Source organism: Trachurus japonicus, chromosome 4 (genome assembly GCF_045865225.1).
Source record: "Trachurus japonicus isolate A0001 chromosome 4, Traja_1.0".
Taxonomy (NCBI): domain Eukaryota; kingdom Metazoa; phylum Chordata; class Actinopteri; order Carangiformes; family Carangidae; genus Trachurus; species Trachurus japonicus.
The window spans coordinates 20,763,744-20,788,591 of record NC_140910.1 but is presented as its reverse complement, the minus strand read 5'-3'; the positions used below and the strand labels follow the sequence as shown (position 1 = coordinate 20,788,591).

Genomic DNA, 24,848 nt, shown 5'->3' with positions numbered 1-24,848 from the left:
AAGCACACTCTTGAGATCTGACACAACTTGCAGCATGCTCTAGGTTTTTTTTTTTTTTTGGAAACATTTTTCTTTTCCTGTTTTTAGGATTTGCCTGTTTTTCCAGGGAAGTGTTTAGTGTGTCAAACAGCAGGCGGCGTTGCCACTGGGATACTGTCAGCTCATGCTGTTGTGAGGAGATCATGGGAAGCTAACCTGCTTTTGTGAGCTCGGATTTTTAAACTGCCACAGTCTTTAGCCCTGTGATTACTGTTGCAAATAGATTCTCCCCTGAGGCATCCCAAGGAGCAAATACTGTGATTGATGAGACGTTTGATCTGATGTTCATTTTTTAAAACGTTGAAAAAGTTGTGAAGATGATGTGTCTATCCCATCGAACCGATCGCAGCACAGCAGAGCTGCTCTCGAGGCAGAAACATTCATATTGGTTGAGTTCAACTTCAGTGGTGAAGTCATTGAGCTGCAGTGTTTCTCATGAAGTAACATACAGTACACGCAAGCTTTGGGCTGTTTGAACCAGCAGGCAACAGAGACTCACCTCTGATACACACGTATGCACACACACACACACACACACACACACACACACACACACACACACACACCAACAATTCAGCTTTCTGGTCTAGCTTCATATGAATGGTTGATGCATTAACATCAGACCTCGCCATGACCTTTATTTTCAGCCATGCATCTGTATGCACACACACACACACACACACACACACTTGCATCATGCAAATTTTCTTTGTCACTCGCAACCAGGTGGAACCAATCAGACGTACCCTTCTCTCTGCCTCTCATCACTCTCGTTACTCTCTACAAACCTGTCCAGTCCACTTACCTTCTCCCAGAGTATGCCAAGTTGCAGACCTGGTTTTCATCCATCCACAGCACTGACTTTTTTGTCTCTAATTTTACCTCTAACCCCTCCTACCCTCACCTCACCAATATACTCTTCCCTTCTCCTCTGCCTATTGCTTCTTGTTAAGGATAGTTTGTTCTTTAGTGTACATATACAGTACATGTAAGTCCAGGGTCTGTGGGCATGACTTAAGGCTCTGCTTTCAGTCTACAATTGTTGGCACAGAGAATAAAGCAACATCTCCATTTGGATTCAGCTATGTCAATGTTTCTGCCAATTTTCCATTATTTATTTTTTAGCTTGTGCAAGTATTGTTTTGTTGTCTCCTATGCTGTTTCAGTCGCTGGTTTAAAGTAGCACCAGAAGCCCACACCCATCTGCTACAGAGCAACACTGTGCAGGTCAAGTCAGGTTTCGGACGATCACCCAGAGGAGAGCTGGGCTGTAGTGTTTCTACTGTTTGATCAGGCTCTAATAGGCTGCTCTCTTGGGATGGAGCAGGTAATAGTGAATTTTAATGGGATTCTGGATCGTGATACATGCGCACAGTGTGAATAGCAGGAGTGGGGATGAGAGACAGTGAAAGCCAGGATGTGGGGGCAGGCAAAGGTGCAAGGATGACATGGTGGAGAAAGAAGAAAGTGGGAAAAAGAGTGGTGGAAAGTTAAATAGACAGAGTCCAATCAACCACTCAACCAGTTGTGGCTCTAGGCCAAGCCTTAAGACATTCTGTTTCAACCTCGCTTACGGCGTTTCATCCAGCGTCTTCAGTATCTCTGACTCTCTCACACACTATCACCACCATTACAGTCCAGGCTCTCTCCTCTCTATCTCTACACCGCACAATTGTTCCCTCTCTGCCTGTCTCAATTCATTGTATTTCAGCGGGCCGTGTGTTTGAGAGAGTAACTGCAGCCTGTTGCAGTGGATGGTGATTACTCACTTGATGTATGCAGTGTGTGCCATGCAACTATCTGACCACTACATTTTAAACAATGAATTGTTTAAATTCAAATTACACTACACTAGACTGGAGCACATGTAATGTCTATGGTCGTGGTCCCAGAACAAGGGGATGCTATTTATTCATTTGTTTTAGGATTCCTTTATTGACAACATATTTTACAGTAAAGAAGGTATAAAATAGTTTTGCTGTAGAGGAAAAAAAAAACAGTTAAAGGGACAAGATGGGAATTTCAGCTCATTTGACGGGCAAGCCCGAATAAATTCACATTACATTAGGTAATATTAGGAACTGTTCTGATCTCAGCTTGTAGTGTGAGTATTTTTGCTAAAGAACTTAAGATATGTGGGATCTCTCTTCTTGTGCATGATGCAATCCCATTTCAAAATTGGTTTGTGCTTTAAAAGTCTGAGCCTGAGCTAAGACTGAGAGGAAGAGACAGTTGGAGAAAAGAGAGATGATAGAGAGATAGAAAAAAAAAGAATTTCTCCTCCTTGCTGTTCATTTCATCAGTATTCCCTGTACATATCAACCAAGCGGCAGTGCAAACACACATTTAGATTTGTGAAATATTCCCCTTGGGTTCACTCATCATGACCCTTTGGGTTTTTGTAACTTTTTAAAACATTTTACAAAATTGTCTTCTCCTAAAACTTACTTTTCGTAGATGGAAGTTCTCTGTTTTGACACTTCAATTCCGTACTCATTTGGTCAGTCTTTTCTCTGTAGTGCTAATGTGCCGCTGCTTTGTTGTTGAAGGGTTGAGTGTTGATTTTTAATGTGTTCATTTTAGAGGATAAGGTGAGTCCAGGGCATCAGGCAAGCTGGATGAAAAATTAATACGACACATAGTGAAACATGAGCAGGTGTGTGGGTGCAAGTATACCTGGTTGACAGCTGATTGTTTGTGGTGTGTTTAAGTTTTTTTTGTAGGTGTATGTGTGTGCAGGAGAGAAAAGGGGACAAAGTAAGAGCGGGCCAGCGGGCAGGCAGGCACGCAGACAGGCAGTGGCTGCCCTGTAATGAGACAGTGAAGAATAAGCTTGGCAGTATCAGCAACAGATCTGGCTGTTTTTCCTCTTCCTGTTTGTCTGCCTCTGAGGTAACCTCTGCCCTCTTCCACGAGTTTCAGCACCTATAGAGAGAGCAAGAAGTATGGGAGATAAAATGCAGAGAAGAGTGGCAGAGAGGTGAGAAAAAAAAATGTTTATTTGAAAAGACGGTGAGCTTAGTGTTGCTAAACTAGGGCAGCAGAGGAGGTAAGCTGCATACTTGTATCCTTGAGGCAGTAAACATTCAGGGTATGATCCTAAAGCCTGTGCAAAGCAGCACCATACGTAATGTAAGTATCTTCATTACTTTTGGTTTGACGCTGCTGCCAGTTGCCGGTCCGGCAGCCGCACTGTTTAAAAAGCAAACAGACTTGCCCCCCTCTGAGCTGGGGGTGTGTGTTTGTCTTGAAAAACAAAGTGCTGTCAGAAGCATTGTTTGGTGCATTGACCACCAAACAATTTGAGTCTAAAGTCAATGCTGAAGTACTTAACTGTTATTTTAAGGGTGTATTATCAAGCTATGTGCCCACACACACACACACACACATACACACTGCCTGTTATTGCACTTGCAGTGTATGCTGAAAATGAGCTTCAGATATTTGGAACATCGGTTGGAACATTACACAGCCCTCGGAAGGTCGGAGCTTTACTGTGGCATATTGTGCATTGCATAACATTGCCATGCATCACGGATGTCTCTTGGATGTGAACGAGCCTCTGCAGAGAAGCATTCTTTCATACTAACTGGTAAAGCATCACCTGGATTAAATTTCTTCCACCGCAGCTTTATAATGAACTAAACATTCCTTGCATAAAACATGTCTAAGGGTGGGATTGGTGCCCATGCTTCTTTGTGAAGTGCTATACTACTCAGCTTTATGTATTGCCCAGCCTTTCTTTGTCCCTTGGGGTGCACGGAGCGGCTGCTTGCTTGTGCTGTGACTAGGATCACTGGTCAGTATGTAATCTGCTCACCACGAATAGAATCTTATTCTGTGTGAAACACTGCGCTGTTACAATAGAAATCCTCCCGGGTGCCTGGCTTTTAAAGGCAATGGGAGGTGACACTATGATTGGTCACACAACTTGGTTATGTTTTTGACTTTTTCCACACTCAGTTGCTATTGTGCATCTCATCTCTCATCTGTTCTGTGTGTATACCTCCCACTGTTTCCAATGTTATCTACTAGCCAGGACAGATTTGGATTGATTAAAACATGCCATTTGGATGAAAGCAGCCGCAGCATGGTACCCATATGTCTACATCAGATAAAGTTAAAGGCATGATGCTTTGACCCGCATATGTGACGAAGTCCACACTGAGCTTATGTAGTTTCTCTTGTTTTTTGCTGACCGCATTGTCTCCAGCTTGTCCCTGACAAACAAATCAATTCTGAATCCCAGGAAGGACTCGCTGCCTCCACTAAATAATACATTTGTTTATTCCTCTTAAGAGTACACCTTAGTTACTTGCATTTTTGCATGAGGCACCTTTCTGTCGTTATTTTTTTCAGTTGCAAATGATAAACCATCCATATGCCTACCCATTTTAGCACATGATCACAACAACCAGCATTTTATTTTTGTCTTTTTGTGGTTGTTATTTGGCTCTTATATTTGAATTACATGAGCAGCACATTTCTTGTTTTGTTCCATGATGGTGCTCATGAGGGTCTACTCCATGGTCTGTTGGAGTTCTTTAGCTTTTATTGGTGTGTGGTAGAGGGCAGGCTTGGTATAAATAAATAATAATAAATCACTAGTCAGATCTTGACCAGGAAGGCCCTCATGCCCCAGGCCTGTTATAGGAGGCTTAAGAGGTTTTATCAGTTGTCCTCACATATATTCCCTTCTCTGTCCTTCTGTGGCGCTGATGCCTCCTTTCCTCTTTTTGGAAGATATCTCCTTACCTTCTCACCTTTCCTCCCATGCCCCACTTCATAAACGTATATTAGCATTTGTATGCCTGCCAGACTACCGGCAGCCTTATATCTCCCTTACTCTGTCTTTCTCTATTGTACAAAAAAAAGTTCCCTCTAGAGGAAATTCACTCAGATGAGAGTTTATGGCCTCTGAATCCTTTGATCCTCTGGACCTCTAATGCAGTAATCATGTGTGATTGGGGGATGAAGAAGAGGGGCAGAAGCTGAGTGGTAGCAAGAAAGATAAAGGAGGAAGAGGGAGAGAGAAGAGACGTGGTGTGATGGAGCGGGATAACTGGAAGGAGCTAACCTCTAGCTAGGGATGGCTGGCTCCTGAACTTTCACCATCAATTTCATATAATTTTTGCTCAGGCAGAGTGACCCTGGCCACCCAGGACATCTGGCCACAGCCAATATACAGCACTGGGGTAGAGTTAAAAAAGAAAAGGGGGGAAAAAAGAAGAGATGAAGAGGAAAGGAAATGGCGAGCAAGTGCAACAGCAGAAAAGAACCTGTCAGGCTTTGACTGATGGTTAGAAAGTTTATATAAATGGATCCTTTTTCACAGCAATCAGTTAGTGAGGAGGCTAAATTGAAAGATCAGTGTCTCAGAGACACTTTCACAATGATAAGTGTTGTGGTTTGATTATACCAGTTATTCATCATAGTATATTCAATTCATAAACTGTTTCTTTTTTTGTGTACAACCACAAATGTAACAAAATGTTTATGAAATATTTTGCTGTTGAGCATCCATGTGTAGAAATCTACATGTAATTCAAGATTAGCCATTGGCTTTCCAGCAGCACTACTTTACTTCATGCCTTCATGTCATTTTATTTCATTAGGTTTGGACAAGTATTGTGGTCCCATGTGGTTTTGTTGGATCACTGAGAAAATGTAAATCAATTCTATGCAATCTGCCGTTTCTGCTGGTCAGAGTATTCATATTAATGTGTTGGATGACCTGGGATTTACAGACAACAAAACAAATATACAAATGCTGCTAATATTTGCACTTTGGAACAGTACATAAAATGAACATGCAATAATGAAATTAACAGTGCAAACTACACTAGGATAGCACTTTTCATCTGATCAGTGAAAGGAGGGTTGGGAGAAAGAAGTGGTTCCTGTGGAAACGGTGTGAGTGGCGACCTTTGGAGTGGCCCAACTCATGCATAAAGAAGAGCAAGGGGATATGGCCCGGACCACCAGCTTCATGCATATACATGAGCCACCAGCCCAGGTGACTGAAGTCGTACAACTCAGAGGTCATGCTGTGAGCCCTGCAGGCTTGGCTAAGTTGATGTGACTTAAAATCTTGCTTGCTTTAGGGTTGTGCATACGCCACCTGTGGTAAAACTTAAGTCGAATGCTTAACAGCATGATTGTTATTTCTTCTACGACAAGAGAATGCACCTCAGCCAGGACTGAATAGATTAAGACTCATATCCCCATGAATGTGTAATAAATCTCAAAAGGTTCAAGCACAATGTTTAATAAAGAAATAAATTATAATGTACTAAAACCAGAGACTTTATCATATGAATATTGTGAGGCCATTGGGCCTCTCATTTGCGATGTGAGGTGTAGTTATCAGAGGGGCAAATAGAGTGTGGGTGAAATGGCAATCAGAGAGAGGCCTGCTTGAAAGATGCTATCCAGGACTTCTTTGTGATTACAAAGCTTGTGTTCTGGAGCGCAGCCCAGATCCAACTGGATTTAAAAGCAGCTGTTCATATTTAAAGAACACTGTGCTCCTTGGTACTTAAAGAGCAATGCCACATCTAACATGTGTCACCCAAGCCCCCCCGTCACCCTCTCTTCCTGCAAACCCATGTACCCACATCTTCTGTCGCATCCTTCCATTGAAATACTTGGAGTTCATTTTAAGCATCACATATGTCATCACACGTGTGTGTGTGAATGTGAATGGGGACATCAGTGGATTGTTCCTGTTGAAGAGGACATGTGTTTTCTTCATTCATAACACACTGGTAGTGTTTTTATTTTTTTATTTTGCTGATTTCCTTTAAGCAGCAGAGAACAAGATTAGACCATTCACCATTCTCTGTTCTCTGTTGAACGTGGCGTTACAGCAGGAAATTGTCATTGAGGTCTTCTATACATTTTGCCTCCCGACAATCTTTTTTTTTTTTTTTTTTTGTATTTCGGTTTATCAGCATTCTACTCGCAAACTTGCTTGCAGTCTTGTCATCTTTTTTAAATGACTTATTTATCCAACACTCTCACTCCAATCTCGCTCTCTGGTGAAGAACACATCCTCTGTGACCCTCGCCGCCATGTCCACTTGTCGTCTCCACGTGTTGAAGTGACATTAAGCAATTACCAGGGAGTCATCTAGCTGCCTTTCTGCTCATTTCCAGCTACCACATATTCATAAATGACCAGAGGTTCCTCTAAAACCTGTCATTAGCAGCTTAATTGCTCTAAGCTAATGGCCCACCAAGACTATGACCTCACACCTCAGCCCCACCCATCCACCTCCTTCAACATCCTTCGCAATTAGTGTCACTCTTTGTTTTGGAGGTTTTTGGGTATTTGTTTGGGTTAGATTAGTTAATTTGGCAGGAACAGCACAGTGCAGCGGCTCAGCTCTCTCAGTCCATTGTTGTTTTGGCCGCTTAGCGCTTAGACAGCTTAGAAAGGCCTCTGCTCCACATGTCAGGATTCTCACACACACACATAAGCCCTGTTCACACATATCTTCTAAAAGCCACAACTTAAAAAGCTCCAAATTAACAATGATTTGTGGATATTTGGGGAAAATAATAATTCACAGAGACTGTTTTAACATGACAACGCTGTTTTTTAAGGTTAGCATTTGCTTCCATTCATCACACACTCAGAACTGTTGAAGATCAGGGGTGAGTTCTTTAAGTATCCTCTGTTATTACACAGACTGTTTAAATAAGAAATGATGAAACTTATTTTGCTATCGAAAGAAGTTGATGATGCCAACTTGATTGCCAAACTTATGGGAATGCTGCACCTCAGTGAGCTGTCACAGCACCCTGCCGTACGCTCTCTCATTAGTGTCATCATTAATTAGGGAAGACACAAAATGATGCTGCCTACTTAGAAGATGTAAGCCCCTCTGCCACTATTATTTCTTTAAAAGGTTGCGTGAAATGAGTTTAGCTTTTTTTTCCCCTTTGATTGAATGACACAGACACATTACAATCTCTACAACCACCATCTATCGAACAATTAACGAGAAGAACACATTTTAAAAGGCTTTCCAGTTCTCAAGCAGCGTGATAAACTGACGTCAAGTTGCAAGGTGCCCACTGCGCCTCCACACGCAGTCCCACCCTCCCACACACATGCGCATACACACACTAGAGAAACACATACACGCACACTCAAAGACACCCACCACTAAACCAGACCTGACTGGTTGACGTTTTTCTACGGTGAGGCACTTCCTTTAATGGCCCCGGCCTCATCTCCTGTCTCCCCTGGAGTTCGCCTGTCTTACCCCAGACGCCTCAGGAGCCTGACGAGAGAGAGAGAGAGAGAGAGAGAGAGAGAGAGAGAGAGAGCTCAATAAACCTCCACCGGCTGAGATAGATAAACAGATTTTTTTTTTTCCTTTTTTATGTTTTTTTTTTACTTCACCTCTTCTCCTCACAGGGAAGGGATCATTGGAACTGTCCTTCGCAATTACACCTCTCTCTTGTCTGTGCTGTGTCTATCACGGTGGCTCACCACATCAGGGAAAAAGCCTGTAGTGTACGTTTTTCTATCGAAGACTGGACCCTGGATTATAGCACTTAAAGTTATAGACAGAGCAAAGATGGAAGGTCGTCAACTTGAACCATGTGGAGAAACTTGTCAGAAAATCTACTAATGAGCTGTCAAACACTGAATGGATGATAATGTAAGCGTAACAGCACAATGTAGCTACAGTACATGACCCTAGATAAGAGTGCTGTTGATACAAGCATGATTCAAAGAATGATCAGAAAGTAAAGCCAATACTGTATGTGCTTCACTCTTCACATACTGTATAATGCAGTTTTTTGTTTAGTTTAGCCTTTGCTGCAAGATTTGACTGTTGACTGTTTTTTAAATATTTTTATTCACTCTCAAAAATACTGGTTCTCCGCTGTCCTAGGAAATATATGCCTGCAGCAGTGGTTTATTTGAAATCTTATCAGGCAGCCAACTGGTTCGTGAATTTGTAGGGACCTGGTTTTGAAATCTGAAAAGAAAAAACACCAGAGCTTATTGTAATTGCAGGAGGCAATTATTTTTTTTAGTCCCAGAAAAACCTTTATCATCACGAGTTAATTAAACATTAATACTAGTTACATAAAGAACCACTTCTTTCTATAGATTGTGTGTCATCCTCTTTGCGGGTATTATTTGGAAGTCTCATGTTCTCAAACTATAGCAGCTGCTGATGTTACATGGATAAAACCTTTGTCCATTCTTTGTCTATAATGGGTAGAAAATTACGCAAAATGCTGTAGAATATTACCCTGCTCAGCCTGAGGGTATAAGACATTGTTTCCTGTCTAGTGCTAGTGCTCTCTCCCATGATTCATTTGGCTTTAACATTGGACAAAATAGTGGTCAGAGATGCTATTGTGTGTGTGGTTGTAGCTACCATTTGTTCTCCAACATCTCCCCCTCTTGTCTGGCTCGCTTGTTGCTGTTAAGCTCAGTGTTGATGATGGCTTTATGAGTGTGGCCTAATATGGGCTGTCTTCAGAACTGGAAGTGGCGTGGAAAGTTTCTGCAAGCTGCCAACCATCAGACTGGTCAGAACTGTGAAGTTTCTGTGTCTCTCATATATCTACATTCTAGCCAAAAATGTTAATATCAGATCATTCCTTTGCAACTTCAGAGAAAAGTGCATAGTTAACCCTATGTCTTCACAAGGAGCTTACCCAACAGCATAGGTTTGCATTGCAAAGTCAAAAGTTACTGAACCTCATTATCATTCAGACTGTACAACAAAGAGTGCACAACAGAGCAAAATTGCATTCCTCCTACCTCACTGTGCAAATAACTGACATATGGGGGAGGAACAAGAAAATAAAGAATAGTTTGCAATGTCAAGTAGTAATGTGTAGTACAAAAACACTAATAGTCCACTGATCAAGTGCTGAAATAACTGAAGTATTGACTTATTGCACATGTGTAATAGGCAGATAATTAGTATTGGATATATCTGTTCAGTCACCGTGTGTGTGAGACTGTTCCAATAGTCTGGTAATGTGTGTGTGTGTGTGTGTGTGTGTGTGTGTGTGTGTGTGTGTGTGTGTGTGTGTGTGTGTGTGTATTTTAAAGAGAATGGCCTGTGGGAAGAAGCTCTTGCAGAGCCTGGCAGTCCTGCACTGCATGCTGTGGTAGTGTTTTCCAGGGGGCAATAACCTATGCTGCAAACTGCCTTACTTTCAATGTCCCTCACTTAAAAAAAAAAAAAAAAATCTCTCTGTGTCTTTCTCTCTTTCTTTGTGACTCTTTTCCTCTTCCCCCATCTCCCTTCCTCTCATCTGCTCTTACAGGCTGTTTCTCTTGGTTGTATTTTTTTTTTTTTTGAGATTTGGATGTAAATGTTGCCCTTGGTGGCTCAATGTGCTGGGTGTGGAGAATACCAATGGGACATCAGACGTCTTTCCGGGAACTGAGCAGGGGGGTATAGGTTGAGTGCTGGCCGTATAATAACCATTATTCAGCTGAGATGGCTATCCAGAGAGGGCTATCGGTGCTGGGCCCAGAGTCGCTGTGATTAGATTTCCCCTGTGTTGCTATTCTTCTCTACCCCTGGATCACTGTTTCCCCTCTCTTCCTTTGTATATTTCTCTCGCAATTCAACAGTGGTCCTATTGGTCATAGAATTTGGTGAATGTTGCAAAAAGGTGCACAAGACAGGAAAAGTACGAAAATGTATCAGGCTTCCTTTCGACCTGACAGACACACATTTGTGTCAGTCCTCACCTACAGATGAGAAAGCTGCTGAGTGAAACAGGCTGTTGCACTGTTTGGTTGGAATGAAGACCTGAAGTCTGAACCTGGGTTTCACATTTTCTTTTCAGCAGTTGTTGGCTTTCAGCTGCTTTACCTCACAGTGCAGAAAAGAAAACCTGACCATGACCTATTTTAAAACACAGAGAATGCAAGTTACAAGTTGGTGTTGCAAGCACTGTGAGTAAAGAGACAATTTCTGTAGCTTGTTGATCATTGTCTAACATAGTATATAGTCACTGAAATTTGAACCATTTTGACTGAACTACTTCATATTTGCAGGGGAACTATAATTCTTGTGTTTTGCACCTTGGTGAAAATTATTTTCTACGTTTAGTTCCAAGTGGTCAACATGTCAAGTTGTATTTGCTTACTTGATGTGAACTGTTCTGGCCGTGGTGTAAGTACAAAGAAATTAAAGCTGCATTGCTATGCCCATCAAATAAACCACATTTTTCTGAGATAGTGCAGCATCTGTATTCTTCATTGTCTTCCTGTGTGTATCAGACCCTTTCTGTTTAGCCTGTTCTCTTAACCTCTGTCTCTCTTGCTCCTCTTTCCCCCGCTCTTTCTCTCCCAGCAGCCCCTCTGTGGTATTAATGCACAGACCTGCTTAAAGCCTGTGTCTCTGTGCTGTGGCACTGGGTAATCAGTTAACCTGATTATGCTGCTGATGAAATTAAATCATTTCAGTAAGTGAAAATAATAATATGAGTAATAGGTGCGGGGGACGTTGGAGCACCCCACAGCATTTGCTGCAGTCCCAGCCAGTCAGGTTTTTTACCTCTTTCCCTCTCTGTTACTGCAGCCCCATCCACCCTGTGAGATAATTGATGGCTCGGAATAAGCAGCTTTGAAGCCAGTGTGTCAGAGATCTTGACACCAGATGAAAATGGATGACATGTGCAGTATAAAAATATAAAGATCCACACACAGTATAGCATCCTGACCGGTGCTCAGGGCTGAGTAACTGCTTCAGTTGCTTGTGTAGCGTATTAACAGGAGTAAACCACCAACACACCAATGTGATAACTAACACGGTAAAATAAGCTGCCAGCATTATGAAGGCCACAGGCTTTCTTCAAACTGCCAGGGACCAGGGTTAAGTGCTCTTTGAGTAGAGAATAGCTGCACGATACTATGCATGGCTCTGTAATGCACTATTGATAACACAGTATTACATTGTAGATAGTGAATAGTATGCAATTATGTTGCTGTATAGTGGGTATAGTGCAGCACTTCCAAGGTTGTACTTCATATGGCTCACTCATTCATTAGTACTGTTTGTTCTTTTTACTCAGGAAACTCTAGTACTCTGGTACATTAATGACCGGAGTTAGATTAGCACAAAAAAAGAGATGGTGAAGAGTGAATCACTGGAAATGGGATTAGGCAGAAGAGTTAAATGAGTCTAAAGGACTGACCTTTTAAGAGTGCCACACTTAGCATGATAGAAAGCAGAATGCAACAGCAGACATGAGTCGGCAGATTAACAGTCGGGCAATGGCTAAGCTGACCAGAGGCTGATTAAAGGCTTTGCACCTGTCACTTGTGTAATGATATTAAATGGTGGAACCAAATTAAAGACAATTATGGATAATGATGGCACTCAAGCCAACCCAAAAAAAAAAAAAAAAAGAGAATGACGAAAATCAAAAGTTAGATAACGGTAAAGGCCTGTAGGAGCTTTATAGTCAAGCCAGCTGTTGCATGGGACATGGACAGCTCTAGGTAGGTTACCGTTCTTCCTCTTGTGTAACTTGGAATCTACTATTCCCAAGGCAAGTGGCAATCACTGACACCTGTCTAAATCCCATTCAATATATAAAGTAGGTTGATAAATGGTAAAGGGTTTTAGCCTGAGTAAGAGCAGAATGGGAAAAGTCTTTGTAATTGAAAGGTTCAAGCTGAGCTGATGCCAGCCATCAGTATATGCCAACAAGTCTTTCAACCCGGACAACCATAGGTCATTTCTCCTGACCTTCTGATACGACCCATTGAAGCAGCTCCTGAAATAGCACCCTTAACGGTGGCAAGTACAGCGGAGCGTCATCGCCATGGTTTCAAAAGCAAACACATCATGAAGGAACGGTCACAGTTTGGTCAGGTTTAGATACACAAACTTCTTGGTTAAGTTTAAGAGAAGGTCTCAGTTTAGGTTAAAATAATATACTTTCTTAAAGCTGGATAACCTTTGTTGTCATGGTTATAATAATAAACATGCAGTTAAGGTTGAGGAATGGTAATGATTAAAGTGGTAATGACTGCTGGATTCAAATACGTCAGTCTACCTAATTGCGAGGCTTATCCTTGAAATCCGGAAGATGATGATGAGATGAAAGGTTCATGTTTTAGCTGTAGCATTTACACAGTGATTGAATGAGAATGAATGTGTGTGAAAAAACAAATTAACAAAAGTAAAAATTCACACATCATTAACACTGCAGCATGTGTCTCATAGCTCCATAGCAGGATGATTGTTGGCCCAAGTGACAACGGCTGCTCTCGGCAAAATAAATAGCAGTGTTGTCATTGACCAAGAGTGCACATGCGTCAATTCTATTTGGCCTGTGAAGATTTGTCATCACAGAGAACCCCCAGTACACATCATAGAAATGCAATTGCAATGCCATTACAGGGGGACTGGCCCTTTGGCAATTCTATGATACTATCAGCCCGTGTCATTGGTTGCCTTCTCCCCTTCACAGTCAGGCTGGCTAACCCTGAAGTAACACTCCCTCGATGAGTGATCTATTTATTTTTGCATGGCCGCCTTTATCGACAGAGCCTGTAAGCTTCAGGGGGAAAGATGGTATCAGACACTGTTCCTAGGGAAGTAAGTAACCAGCATACATGCCATTTATTCAGGAACGGCTGCCTGTGCAGTATCAGGTCAGAGCAGCTGTAACGATAGCAGAGTCTCTCTGTGAATTCACCATCCCTTCCTTCTTTTTTTTTTTTACTGCTGTTTTGGCTGCTTTGTTTACTCACCCACCTTTTTCCCGGTCTCCCTCGCTCCTTCAGGCAGATTCCCTCTGTCACTTGCCTAATTTCATTAGCCTCAAATCCACTTACTCTGTGTATGTTTTTTTTTGTTTTTTTTTTAATTACTGTAGCCTGTGTAGGCCTCTGTCTACTGTTCTCATACCGTGAAGGCAGAGTTGGTGTGATGCAAATTACAGATAGGCCTCAGCAACAACAAATACATCAGATAGAACACGAGGAGAGCAGGCCAGACCGATGTCCTTCTCCAACAGACAGAGCTAGCCGGAGGGCTACGAGAATCCAGCACCTTTTATGGCATCTTATACGAAGATCATTGATGACACACAGGAGAGGGAGTTTGCGAGAACATATTTCTCTGCCTTGTCCTGACGTTTCTAAAGCGAAAGTGTGGGGCTTGCCATTGCCTTTCTGAGCTGCGGGGGAAAATTGGTATAAAGAGATTATACAGGGGTGATCATTAATAATCGATGGAGAGGATACAGCACGGAACCTAAAACTGTGTAAATGCCTGTACTTCTTTGAACCTGGTATTGAAATATTCATTGTGCTCTGCTGATGTCAGCCTTAGTTAGAGGTAACCTGTCTGGACTTAGTTTGGAGACCCTCTGGTTCTTCCTTCTGTCATGTTTGTCTTTTATTTTCAATATTCAATATTTTAAAAAGCGACCTCACTTCGCCTCTTCTCCACACAATCCAAGTGCATAAAATGAGGTTTGTTGTTTTGTTGTCTTTGTTTGGGCTAACAAAAGAATAGAATAATAATACAAAAAAAACCTTTTAGAGATAAGCCATTACATTCATCAATAATAATCATCAACCTGACATTTTGGGTTGTTTTGTTTCCCAGTCTTGTACAACTTTGACCAAAAATAGACAATTCTGAAATAATCATTTAATTCATCATTGTTTGTGTCAAGTGAAAAATGTAATGCAGAGTAGCCCTTGGGCAGACAGACCAACTTTGCTTCCAGACAGAAACTTAGTGTCCTAATTTCCTTTAATTTAGTGCTCCCTGGCTGTCTATGCCACCACCGCGATGTCTGCAGAGTGGACATGAGGTCATTGTCTCTCCAGATGAACAGTGACCTCTGCTGTGCCACCGGCCAGCATCTTAGTCAGTCAATCTCCTCCGAGTTGCGATGTGGCCTTGAGCTTCTGATGCATATTACAGCTCGAGGTACTTCCCCCTCGGCTCTCATCATCTGAGATTGAGTCACCGCTCTGGCTTCAGTCAGGGTAGAGGTCAGGCAATTTTACCCATGGGACTAATTGCCCCCAAGAGAGCAGGGAGTCTGCATCGGGAGAACAATGACCATAGAGCACACTGTCATCTTTTAACAGTGTAATGACTGGGCAATCATGCATGATTATTAGCTTCAAGGATCTGACAGTGTTTGTAAAATAAATGTAAGTAGCTAGTGTGATGGTTCTTGAATTAATATAATGACAATCACAATCACAGCAGCTTACACAAACCTCTTTAATGCACCTTAAATGCAAAGGAGAATTTTTTATTCAATCCTGGATTTTGGTGCAGGTTGTAGTGTGTCTCGACCAAGTGGTAGTTTCACACCGTGTAACCACAGGTTGACTTGAGTGTCACCAAACATGCAGACTGGAGAAAATGCCTAGTTTTTCTTCTGGTATTACTTTTCACTCCATTAACTTCACTGCTGGTGGATTTAAATCCATTTATTTACCACTTGTTATAACCAAAATGCATGCAGAGGGGGAAAGGTTGTCATCCATAGGCCTTTAAACAAGACACATGGTTCTTAATGTGTGGGAGCCAATAGTGGGAACGTAGTATAGTCTGTGAGCATCTGGTTGTGGGATGGTTTTTCTAACAATTAGACGAGCTATAAGCCATTAGAAAGCCATCTCATTATCTGTGGGAGAAGAAGTGAAAGAACGCATCTTGCATGGTTTCATTGCTCTTTGTCCTTAAACCTCTTCAATGCTTCAACGCAGGGTCATGGGAGAGTGAGATTCTTAATGAAATGCAGTTTGTATGTTTATCCCAAGCCTCGTTTATTCAATTGATCTGTTTACTGTACATGGATGACTATCAAATCTAATTCCCAATGTACATTTCTCCCAGTGGTCAATGGTAAATTGGAATTTAGAAAATCAGCTGTGATAAGGCAAATTTTCATATACAAATGCATTAATTATTTGGCTGTGTGGTCACTTCATTGCCTCCACTGCAGGTGAATTTAATTTGACACTACTGTATGTGGAGTTAGATGATGGGAGCTACTAACCCATGCACCAATTTAAGGAAAAATATTTCAAGCACCCATCATTACACATTATACTACATTAGAGCAACCAGTTACCTTAAGACATTAATTTTGTCATAGATGTATTACATATTTAACTCATACAGACCACTGTTAAATTTTCCCTTTATGTTAACATTCAAATGACTATGATAATTAGAAATAGCTGGCTTTGTGAGTTTGAAATGTAGAATGAAAAAGTTCTCATTTAATTTCAGAAAGGTATTTTATCACTGTACAGAAATCACACAGCACACGGTTTCTGAAAGTGTTCTGATATGTCACACCTACCCAAGTCTTGTTTTTTTTTGCAGCAACACAATTTCAGAAATCACCCTCCTAATAGGCATGCGAACAAGACAAGATACTTGTGAGATTTAATCATTGTAGATTTTTGTTCCAACGTTTGACACCCACAACTACAAAAAGGTGTCAAAACGATACTTTGTTGTGTCATTTTTCATCTAAATCACTATCGTGTTGTGTCTCTCAATGGGGGTTTATGATTAAGGATTAGAAGTAACTGTGAGAGAGAACCTTTTTTTTGCTTTTTGAGTCAGATCCCTAATGTGCCCTGTTTTTCTGTTTTGTTCACAGAGGACCTACTCCCACCAGGCTTCCCTCACATTGATATGGGCCCTCAGTTGAAAGTGGTGGAGCGTACTCGAACAGCCACCATGCTCTGTGCCGCCAGTGGCAACCCTGACCCAGAAATCACCTGGTACAAAGACTTCCTGCCCATTGACCCCAGTGCAAGTAATGGGCGAATCAAACAGCTACGCTCAGGTAAGGAAAGCTAAAAAGAAAGTAAATGAATAAATGATGTTGCGGCCGTTTTCCTTTGTACTAACTTCAACATTTTGTTTGCTTTGGCAGGACACTAATAATGAAATTTCAAATTCTCATTTTTTTCATCTTTCCTTTTCCCAAAGTGCTTGATCATTTGATTGAGAACATTTCTGAGCCTTTCAGCAGAATGCTGTCTTGAGTGTGGCAACACATGAAATAGTTCAGTAACAAACGTATCACTGTCTGTAACTTTGTCTTAATGTTAACTTTCTTTTTTATCAAGCTTTGCTTTTAGATTTAAATGATCTGAATAGCTTTCGACCAACAGATAATTAATTAATGAAGGAGCGTGCAATTATAGATTACATATGGATAACACATTAAAGCAGATATCAGTGGAATGTTTTTGTTAATATAAGTCCTAAATAGTCCTATTTTCCGTCAGCAATCACTTACATGAAGTATTTCAGCCTAAACACGAGTCTCTCCGTCACTCTGCTCTGCTGTAACCCGAGGAGAAAATGTTCCTTGTGGGATACAAGTGTTATCCAATGAGGGGAGAGAACGGCGTGAAAGGCTGTGTGTGCAGCCAAGGGATGCGCGTGAATGTGGTGACGTAGCACGAGGACCAATTGATGCCTGACAAGGGCGGGGGCTGCTAACTCATGGTGCGTTCAAGGAAACTCGTACTTTGTGTTTTTCCTTCCTGTGAAGTCATACCAGTTCGATCTGGTACGAGTTCACGGGTCGGAAGTTACGAGTGGCCGTTATAGGGAACTTTCACAGACAACAGGACGGTAAAAACACGAGCTACGGGTTACCTGGAACGCTACCAAGTCGTAGTTGTGACTTGAAGCTGTAACTTACGGTTTCAAAAGCCTGCCTTGAACACAGCATTAGCCGAAACGGCCGTGCCACTGATATCTGCTTTAATTCAAACCATTACATACTTAACATTTAGAAGTCAAATGGTGAATGATAAGAAATGTTCCTATAATGTGAAGTCAGGCATCAACCCATTGAGCTATGAATCATTATAACCATAGATCATCGTCTGAAAGAGTCAAAACTGACACGTTGTGTTTAAGAGTGTGACATTATTGAATGAGGGCAAATGATTCAGACCATCCCGGAAGCATGTCATAGTAGACAATGATAGCAAAGTCCACTTTCTACAGACACAACTCAATGGTGGATATGTTGTCTTGTTCCCATTGATTAAACCCCACTGAGAGGCCCAGTAAAGCAAAGTCTAATTATATAGCTAATTAAGAGCAGACCCTGGAGTGGCCCCAGGCAATAAGGGGTAGATATTTTAGGTCGATGATTTGTCACCATTTGAAAAATCCAATGACTCTTATTTGATTTGTTGCTGCAAACGTAAATCAGGGTAGACGCCACTAAATAAAGAGTCTGTTGCCATTGAGTTCCTGCCCCAGTTGTGGCCCTCATGAGCTGCACACTCAAAAGAATCAATTTGTCATCTCATTATTCATGCCTTACCAAACACAACAAGTGCACATTCCTCTAAGACGCCTTTAATTTTAGATATGTTTCATCTTTAATTTATTGATGCATCCGAGTTCCAAGGTACACCTTTGACTTTTAAATTTTCTGATCAAAAACCTTGAGTCGTATTATGTGACTGTTAATTGTACTGCCTCCTGTGACCCGTGTTTCTTGGTGTGTCGTGGCCCGGCAATCTCTTCTGGGTATGTCAGGTTGTCCTGAGGTGCTTTGGTGAAGGCTGTCAGCCAGTGCTTTTGATTTAAGTTTGAGGACAAAGAAGCCTCCACATGGGACTCATAGGAAGGGAGCTCTAACTTTAATATTATCAGCCTTTTCGGTCATTTTCTTGCACAGCCAGGCTTGTCCTAAACAATTTAGCAATTTAACCTTAAAGGTGCCCTGTGTGTTTCCTTCCTGTAAACAAACTTAAGTTGTTTACTTTAATAGATACATTTACCACAGGGTACCTTGAACTTTTCAGATTCACAGCACCTCTTGAGACGTGACAGGCAAAGCTTCACAATAATGCCAGAATACAATTTTATACAACTAGAGGAATATAACTAATATCAGGTCGCCTGACATCATGGCACCTTTTTTTCCCATTCAGTGTCTGTGAGATGTTACAAGACTGGAACAAACTGAAATATAACAGTGGCCAGTTTACTGTACCATCACAGTGATCAGGGTATCTTGTCATGTAGATAAACATCTGAGATGCCATTTCAGAGATACTGTCAGTTCTGGTACCCATGTAGTGATAGTATTAGATAGTATTGTGGTATGATTCAGCTTCAACAGATGCTTTTTGAATGATACCTTATAAACCTAACAATGTTCAAACATTCATGAAGGCTTTTAAAGGTATTTGAGATGTATAGAACAATAAGTGAATATGAATGTGTTAGTTTGTGTTTTCCAATTGGGGTATTACTTTTAATTATAAACAAAGACATAAACAAAGCAACTGAAATTACTGTCTGTTCTCTAACCTCTGCATTGTCTGTCTTTATCTGTCTCATGATGTCTTCAATTGTCTCTGTGTGTCTTGTCTTAACTGAAACAGACTGCTGTTTTGTGCTATCTCTCTCTCTCTCTCCCTCCCTCTCTCTCTGTTTTGTCTGTATTTGTGTCTGAAACTCTGATGTGTCTCAGTGCACATTGAGGAGTCTTCAACACGTGTCATTTGACTGTTTGACCCATAACACAAGTTAAAACCAAATAAATCAAAACCAATAAATTAAATTTAACAATTGAAACTAAATGGGTCAATGCCATTGTTTACACAAAAGGCCTCTAATTAGATTAATTAATTAATTCAATTGTAACCCGACCATTGAGACTTAATCAAACTTCTGATCTCATGCGAATGAACAACAAAAAATCCTGACCAAGCTTAACTAGTTCCTTTAACTCTAGGGTGGCAGTCACTTTCAACCTCAACCTAAAATGAGCTATGTTGTTCTTCCCCTTTTTATATTTACTTTTACTTTTTGTTTTCTTTTTTTTTTGCTTTGTCATTTTCAGAGACCTTTGGTAAGTGTCTTACAAAGCCCAGCAAGCCCACCCACTCTCCTTGAAGCAGATGGCATATTTAAACTTCTTTCCAAAATGCATGCATCCCCTGCTCCCCCCTTACACTCGTCCTCTTTTGTCACTTGTAATTTATATTCTGTTCATTTTATCTGTATATTTATCCGGAACTTTTACTTTTTTCTACCATCCTCCTTCTCATGCCAACTGTATCCCTCCTCCCTTCCTTTCTCCTCCCCTCCCCTCATACTTAAAACTTACACCAGAAAGGTTCAAGGACAAGCAATATCAGACTTTGGGAGGTATCCAGGTGTCATTGTCCACTTTTTAGCAGCACAGTTTTTATTTATATGCTGAAGAGCTGCTGAGCAGGTCTTTTGGGGTAACAGTCTACTCCACATTAATGCTGCTTGTAAGATGTAAAAGCAGCACAGTTCAACCACCTTTCCTGCAGCATTTTAGCAAGTTTGCTGGACTATTAAGGATTCTAAGTACCTTGGAAGTAGCTGTTGCCTTATTTACTTTCCCCTGACCATATTATTCAGATTTCACACTGCTGGTGCCCCCTGTCACATCTACGTAGTTCTTTCTTTCCGCTGTGCTGTGAGACAGCCGGCTTTGAGGAAATAATTGGACTCTGTTTGAATTCAACACAATTATCCCTATGTAGTCGTAGCATACAGTATTTTTAGGCTTCCTAGTGAGATTTATAGCAAACAGTTTGTTCTGGCAATACATGTGACTAGCTCTATTCTTTTTCTTTTTAAAACTCAAATGTTAACCTCAGTTTTCACAATAAGAGCCTCGCTGTCAAAAAGAAAAATACCTGTGGAAATTGCAGCAACATCTGATAGGGTCTGAAAGAATCTTAAGTTCTTTCCAGGTGAAGGCCTCAGCAGGACCACTGTATGGCTAAACCCACCAATCCCACACTTGGCTGGGTCGACCCTCATATTTTCTCAGGAGAACATTTCCTTCTCTCACTAAATTGGCCCTCATCCCCACTGGCTTACAGATCTCTAGCTAAGGCTCTATTGCCTATACTACAGGGCGAGGGCTCAAGTGATAGTTACATTTGGCCACATTTTGTACGCCTTGTGACTTTTTGAACTTCTTGCAAAAATATACCCAGCCACTTTAAGCTGGGTATGTTTTACTTACAGTTCAAACTGTATGTGTGTATAGGAGGGCAGAAAAGGAAATTACTTTCCCTTGTCTCAATACTAAGACTCTCGTAAGGTAACGTAAGCTTTGAGGGCTTGCCTTTTTTTCTGTAGTCCTTCTGCTGGAAAGCTCATTCAGCAGCCAAGCAGGATTTATGCTGATGAGAAAGCGGCCTGCACTCTCCAGCCCCCTAGGCTGCCATCTTCACATGTCCTCAGCACTTCAAGTAGCCATCTTGGGACTCCAGGTTTTATTATTTCTTCTTTTTTTCCCAATGATAAATGCATTTCCCAAAACAGAAAGGTCGAAGTTCTTCAGGCAGAGTTTTAGTGTTTGTTTTTTTTTGTTATGTTTTGTTTTAATTCTGTAGTTGATCAGATTGCTTTTGACAATTTCTGGGGGCTACCTGTTTACTCGTTCCCTTCAGGCTCACTCTTAAGCCCCAGGGGGTAACTGTGAGTCTGTTGGTTCCTTTCCCACAGAAAGGTGGTGAAATAGAGCAGAGGTGGTGGGGGGCGCTAGGTAGCTGACTAGCTGGCTGACTGCCTCCTTATGTGCCAGACCATGCTGTGCTGGCAAGGCAGTGATATTTGCGTCTGGGTCCCCTGAGGAGCTCCTCTAGAGGTGTGGAGGGAGCCTGACATTTCTCCCCAAGTCCCTGTGGCTGCAGACCCCAGGCCCTCACTGGCCTTGTCAGCCAGAACAGATTAACTAGAGGCCAGAGAGACGGCGAGAGGATGGCGAGGAGAGCAGATCCACGCCCTTTTGAATGTAAATGTTTAAAATCATGACCTGACACTGAATAGCTCCTTTACTCACACATGTGTGAACTTGCTGAGTCTCAATCTTGCTGAGTTCAGTTGCACGTAATCCGAAATGTGTGAGAAAACGCTCACATTTGTTGGCATCAAAGCCGCTCTGCAGGGAGTGGCCAGGACCTCTGCAGATGTGGTAACAACCGCCAAGTTTTCCTTGAGACCTGCTGCGACCCCACCAGGATCCCAGATGGGAGTCTGTGGTGATGAGAAGGTCAGCCAGACGCCCTCTGGAGGGTGGTCAGACTTTGACACTTAGCCAATCACGCGACCCCGTCCACCTCGCACGCAGATGTGCAGCATCTCTGGCCAGATTGCCTCGAGCCGGACTACATCCTTCAATAATATTTTTTTAATATATTCAGAGTGTTGTTCAACAAAACATCTGGGATGTTTTCTGGAGCAGATAATGCCGCATTGATAATGTGAGGAAGGCCATGGCCTGCCGAGGTATATTTAGGTCATTGTCACCCTAAGCTGATCAACCCCTGGCTGACCAAAGCTTAGAAGGGGGCTTATGGCCATGAGGTTGCATGTCTGCATCACAGGTGGATTTGCAAATGTAATTGAATACAGGCTGGCTGCTGTGGACACAGCCAGACAGATCCTTGGCCACGTTTTATTTATATCACTTCATGCTGCTTTATTATTAAAAGTTTGAAGTTCCAGTGACACCTGGCCCCCATTTCTTTCAATAGTTTTTCTTTTTTTCTTTTCAACCAATGACTTTGAACTGAACCACCTCCATTTATAACCCCTCATCCTCCTTTTTTACTCTCCTGTCTTTTTCAGTCTCTCTTTTGTCACTCACTTTTTCAGGTCTACGTGCTGGCCTTCCCCTGTATAAACCCGCTTTATTAACCTTTTCCTTACCCTAACCTTAAACTAATGTTGACCGTAACCTCACCTAACCTTTAACTAGTAACCTCTCAACCCCCCAACTAAAAATCATCTCAGCAAAAGCAAAATAAACCAGCTTCCTGCAGCCTCTAATCAAACTCTAACTCTATAACAACGTAACCTTCCCAGAGCCCTATTGTCTTTTGTCTTGTGATTACGTATGATTACAGTATGTGGTCAAAATGTCACTGTTGTTTTGCCTGGTTTTCCAGTGACTCTAAACTACCACTGAAGTAAATGTATGTGCATAGAGCACTGTTTATGGATACTAAATGATGATATTCTTTTTATGGTGGGTTTATACTACTGAAATCTTGAAAGTAAGAAATTGGTCAAGAATTAATCTTTTTTTTTTAGATGTCTTTCTGAATTGTTTCACAAAATATTATACACACTTATACACATGTACAGTTTGGTTAATGTCCACAAATTCACACGTAGAATATATAGATACAGTCTGTACTTACTGATTTGTTGAAATGCTTATAAAAGCATGGTGCAGCACTGTGTACAGCACCCCTAAAGAAAGGGAATTAACCCACCTAGCTGCATTGCAAACCAGGCAGAGCTTCAAACTCAGTGATTGCCTCCTGCCTGCTGGTATCACAAAGGATGTCTCTGTATGCAGAGCTGCAACAACTATCGGACTAGTAGACGTTGAAATTTTCATCTCCACTACCTAGCCACCCACACTCCTTAATGTGTCATATAGAATATGGAAATAGCTGGCACCATTTTGCATCTTTAACACACCGGTTTTCTGTATTTGATTGGGAAAAGTATTGTTATTTTGTTGGTTCTGCTATTTCTTAGGAAAGTTGGCATATGTTGTATCCAACTTGCATGGATACACACATGCACACACACACACACACACACACACAGGGGCCCAGCCTGTAATGTTAGGCTCAATGGGAAGTGCATACCATTGACCCGCAGCTCTGTGCCTGCAGGCTTTCTATGCTAAGTAGGGCACCTCTCTTGGGTTGGCGCCGCCCTGCTGGCACTCTCCAGGGATGGCCAAGGGCATGTTGCTGCCATGAGTCATCCCCAGATTTCGAGAGGGAGACTAAGAGGAAGGCAAGAGAGTAACTATGGGAAAGACTGTGAGTTAAACTCAAAAAAAAAAAAACTTTAAGAGAAGAATGGTGGAGCAGATAAAGTATGAAAAGAAAAAGGACTTTGGAGAAAACTGTGTGAAAACAAAGAGAGAGGAGGGAAAAATGAGCAGAAGGACAGTTTAATGCTTGGCAGAGAAGGGGTTGAAGTTAAGCTGGCTCCCCTACCCACACTCTAAGCTCTGCCTATAAGGGATGCGTTTTAAATTGCAGCAACAACTCGGGCTAAATTTAAAAAGCCCACCAGCCACCTACTGGATAAGCTCAATATTTTATTGGCCCTAATGGGACATTTGGCCTGCAGTCAGGCATGTAACCCAATACACAATAAACAAAGAATAGAGAAGCATACAACTCTCAGTGAAATGAAACAACGGAACAAAACAGGAGACTGAATGACCGGGGAGGCGTGCTGAAGCTTTAGGTGAAGAGCCTATCTGTCACAGTTAAGCAGGTTTATGACTTGTAGGATAAATAAGAACTTCAGTCTGCTTGGTTTAACTTTGCGGGTGCCTGAAGGTACAGCCTGAAATTCTAGTTCAGTGGAGACACTGTTTCTCCCGCAGCAAATTTGTGCCAGACTAATGCAGATATCCAGTGGAGAATAGTGACGCCCTAGCTGTTTTACTGACCTCTTACTCAAGGTCAATTGGCCTGGAAAGGGCTTACGCCACTGGAGCAATCCATGTCAACCTAAGGTCAGACCTCTCATGCTCAGCCTTATCAGCCGGAGTTGCAGCCCAGATAAAAATGCACATCGACACCCCGAGCTTCTTGAGCTCTGCAGATGAAGCATGTTGTTTCCTAAGACCAAGGCAAGTGGGGAAAAAAGAGAATGATAAGGAAATGGTGTGTGCCAGCCATAAAAAACTCCTCATTCCTTTGTGATACCAGCAATGAGAGGTATTGTTTGTTGTTTTCTT

The 24,848-nt window shown here is 41.8% G+C and overlaps 1 protein-coding gene and 1 long non-coding RNA gene across 19 annotated transcripts in view; one reads left to right on the top strand and one right to left on the bottom strand.

Annotated features, from left to right (window-relative positions):
• The window catches only part of ptprsa (protein tyrosine phosphatase receptor type Sa), a 256,606-nt gene that overhangs the window by 147,040 nt on the left and 84,718 nt on the right, over positions 1-24,848 (top strand). For all 17 annotated transcript variants that reach the window (XM_085774644.1, XM_085774641.1, XM_085774645.1 and 14 more), the window contains one exon: positions 16,695-16,883. In XM_085774644.1, coding sequence (XP_085630770.1) covers positions 16,695-16,883 — 189 coding nt within the window. The remainder of the gene's footprint in view (positions 1-16,694; positions 16,884-24,848) is intronic.
• LOC146988883 (uncharacterized) lies at positions 2,808-8,606 on the bottom strand. Of its 2 annotated transcripts, none has more exons than XR_015035766.1 (3): positions 8,452-8,606; positions 8,210-8,329; positions 2,808-2,964 (listed from the first exon to the last, which is right to left on the bottom strand). It is a non-coding gene; the product is annotated as an uncharacterized LOC146988883 (long non-coding RNA). The 2 variants fall into 2 exon arrangements; XR_015035767.1 differs by having other exon boundaries at positions 8,223-8,329.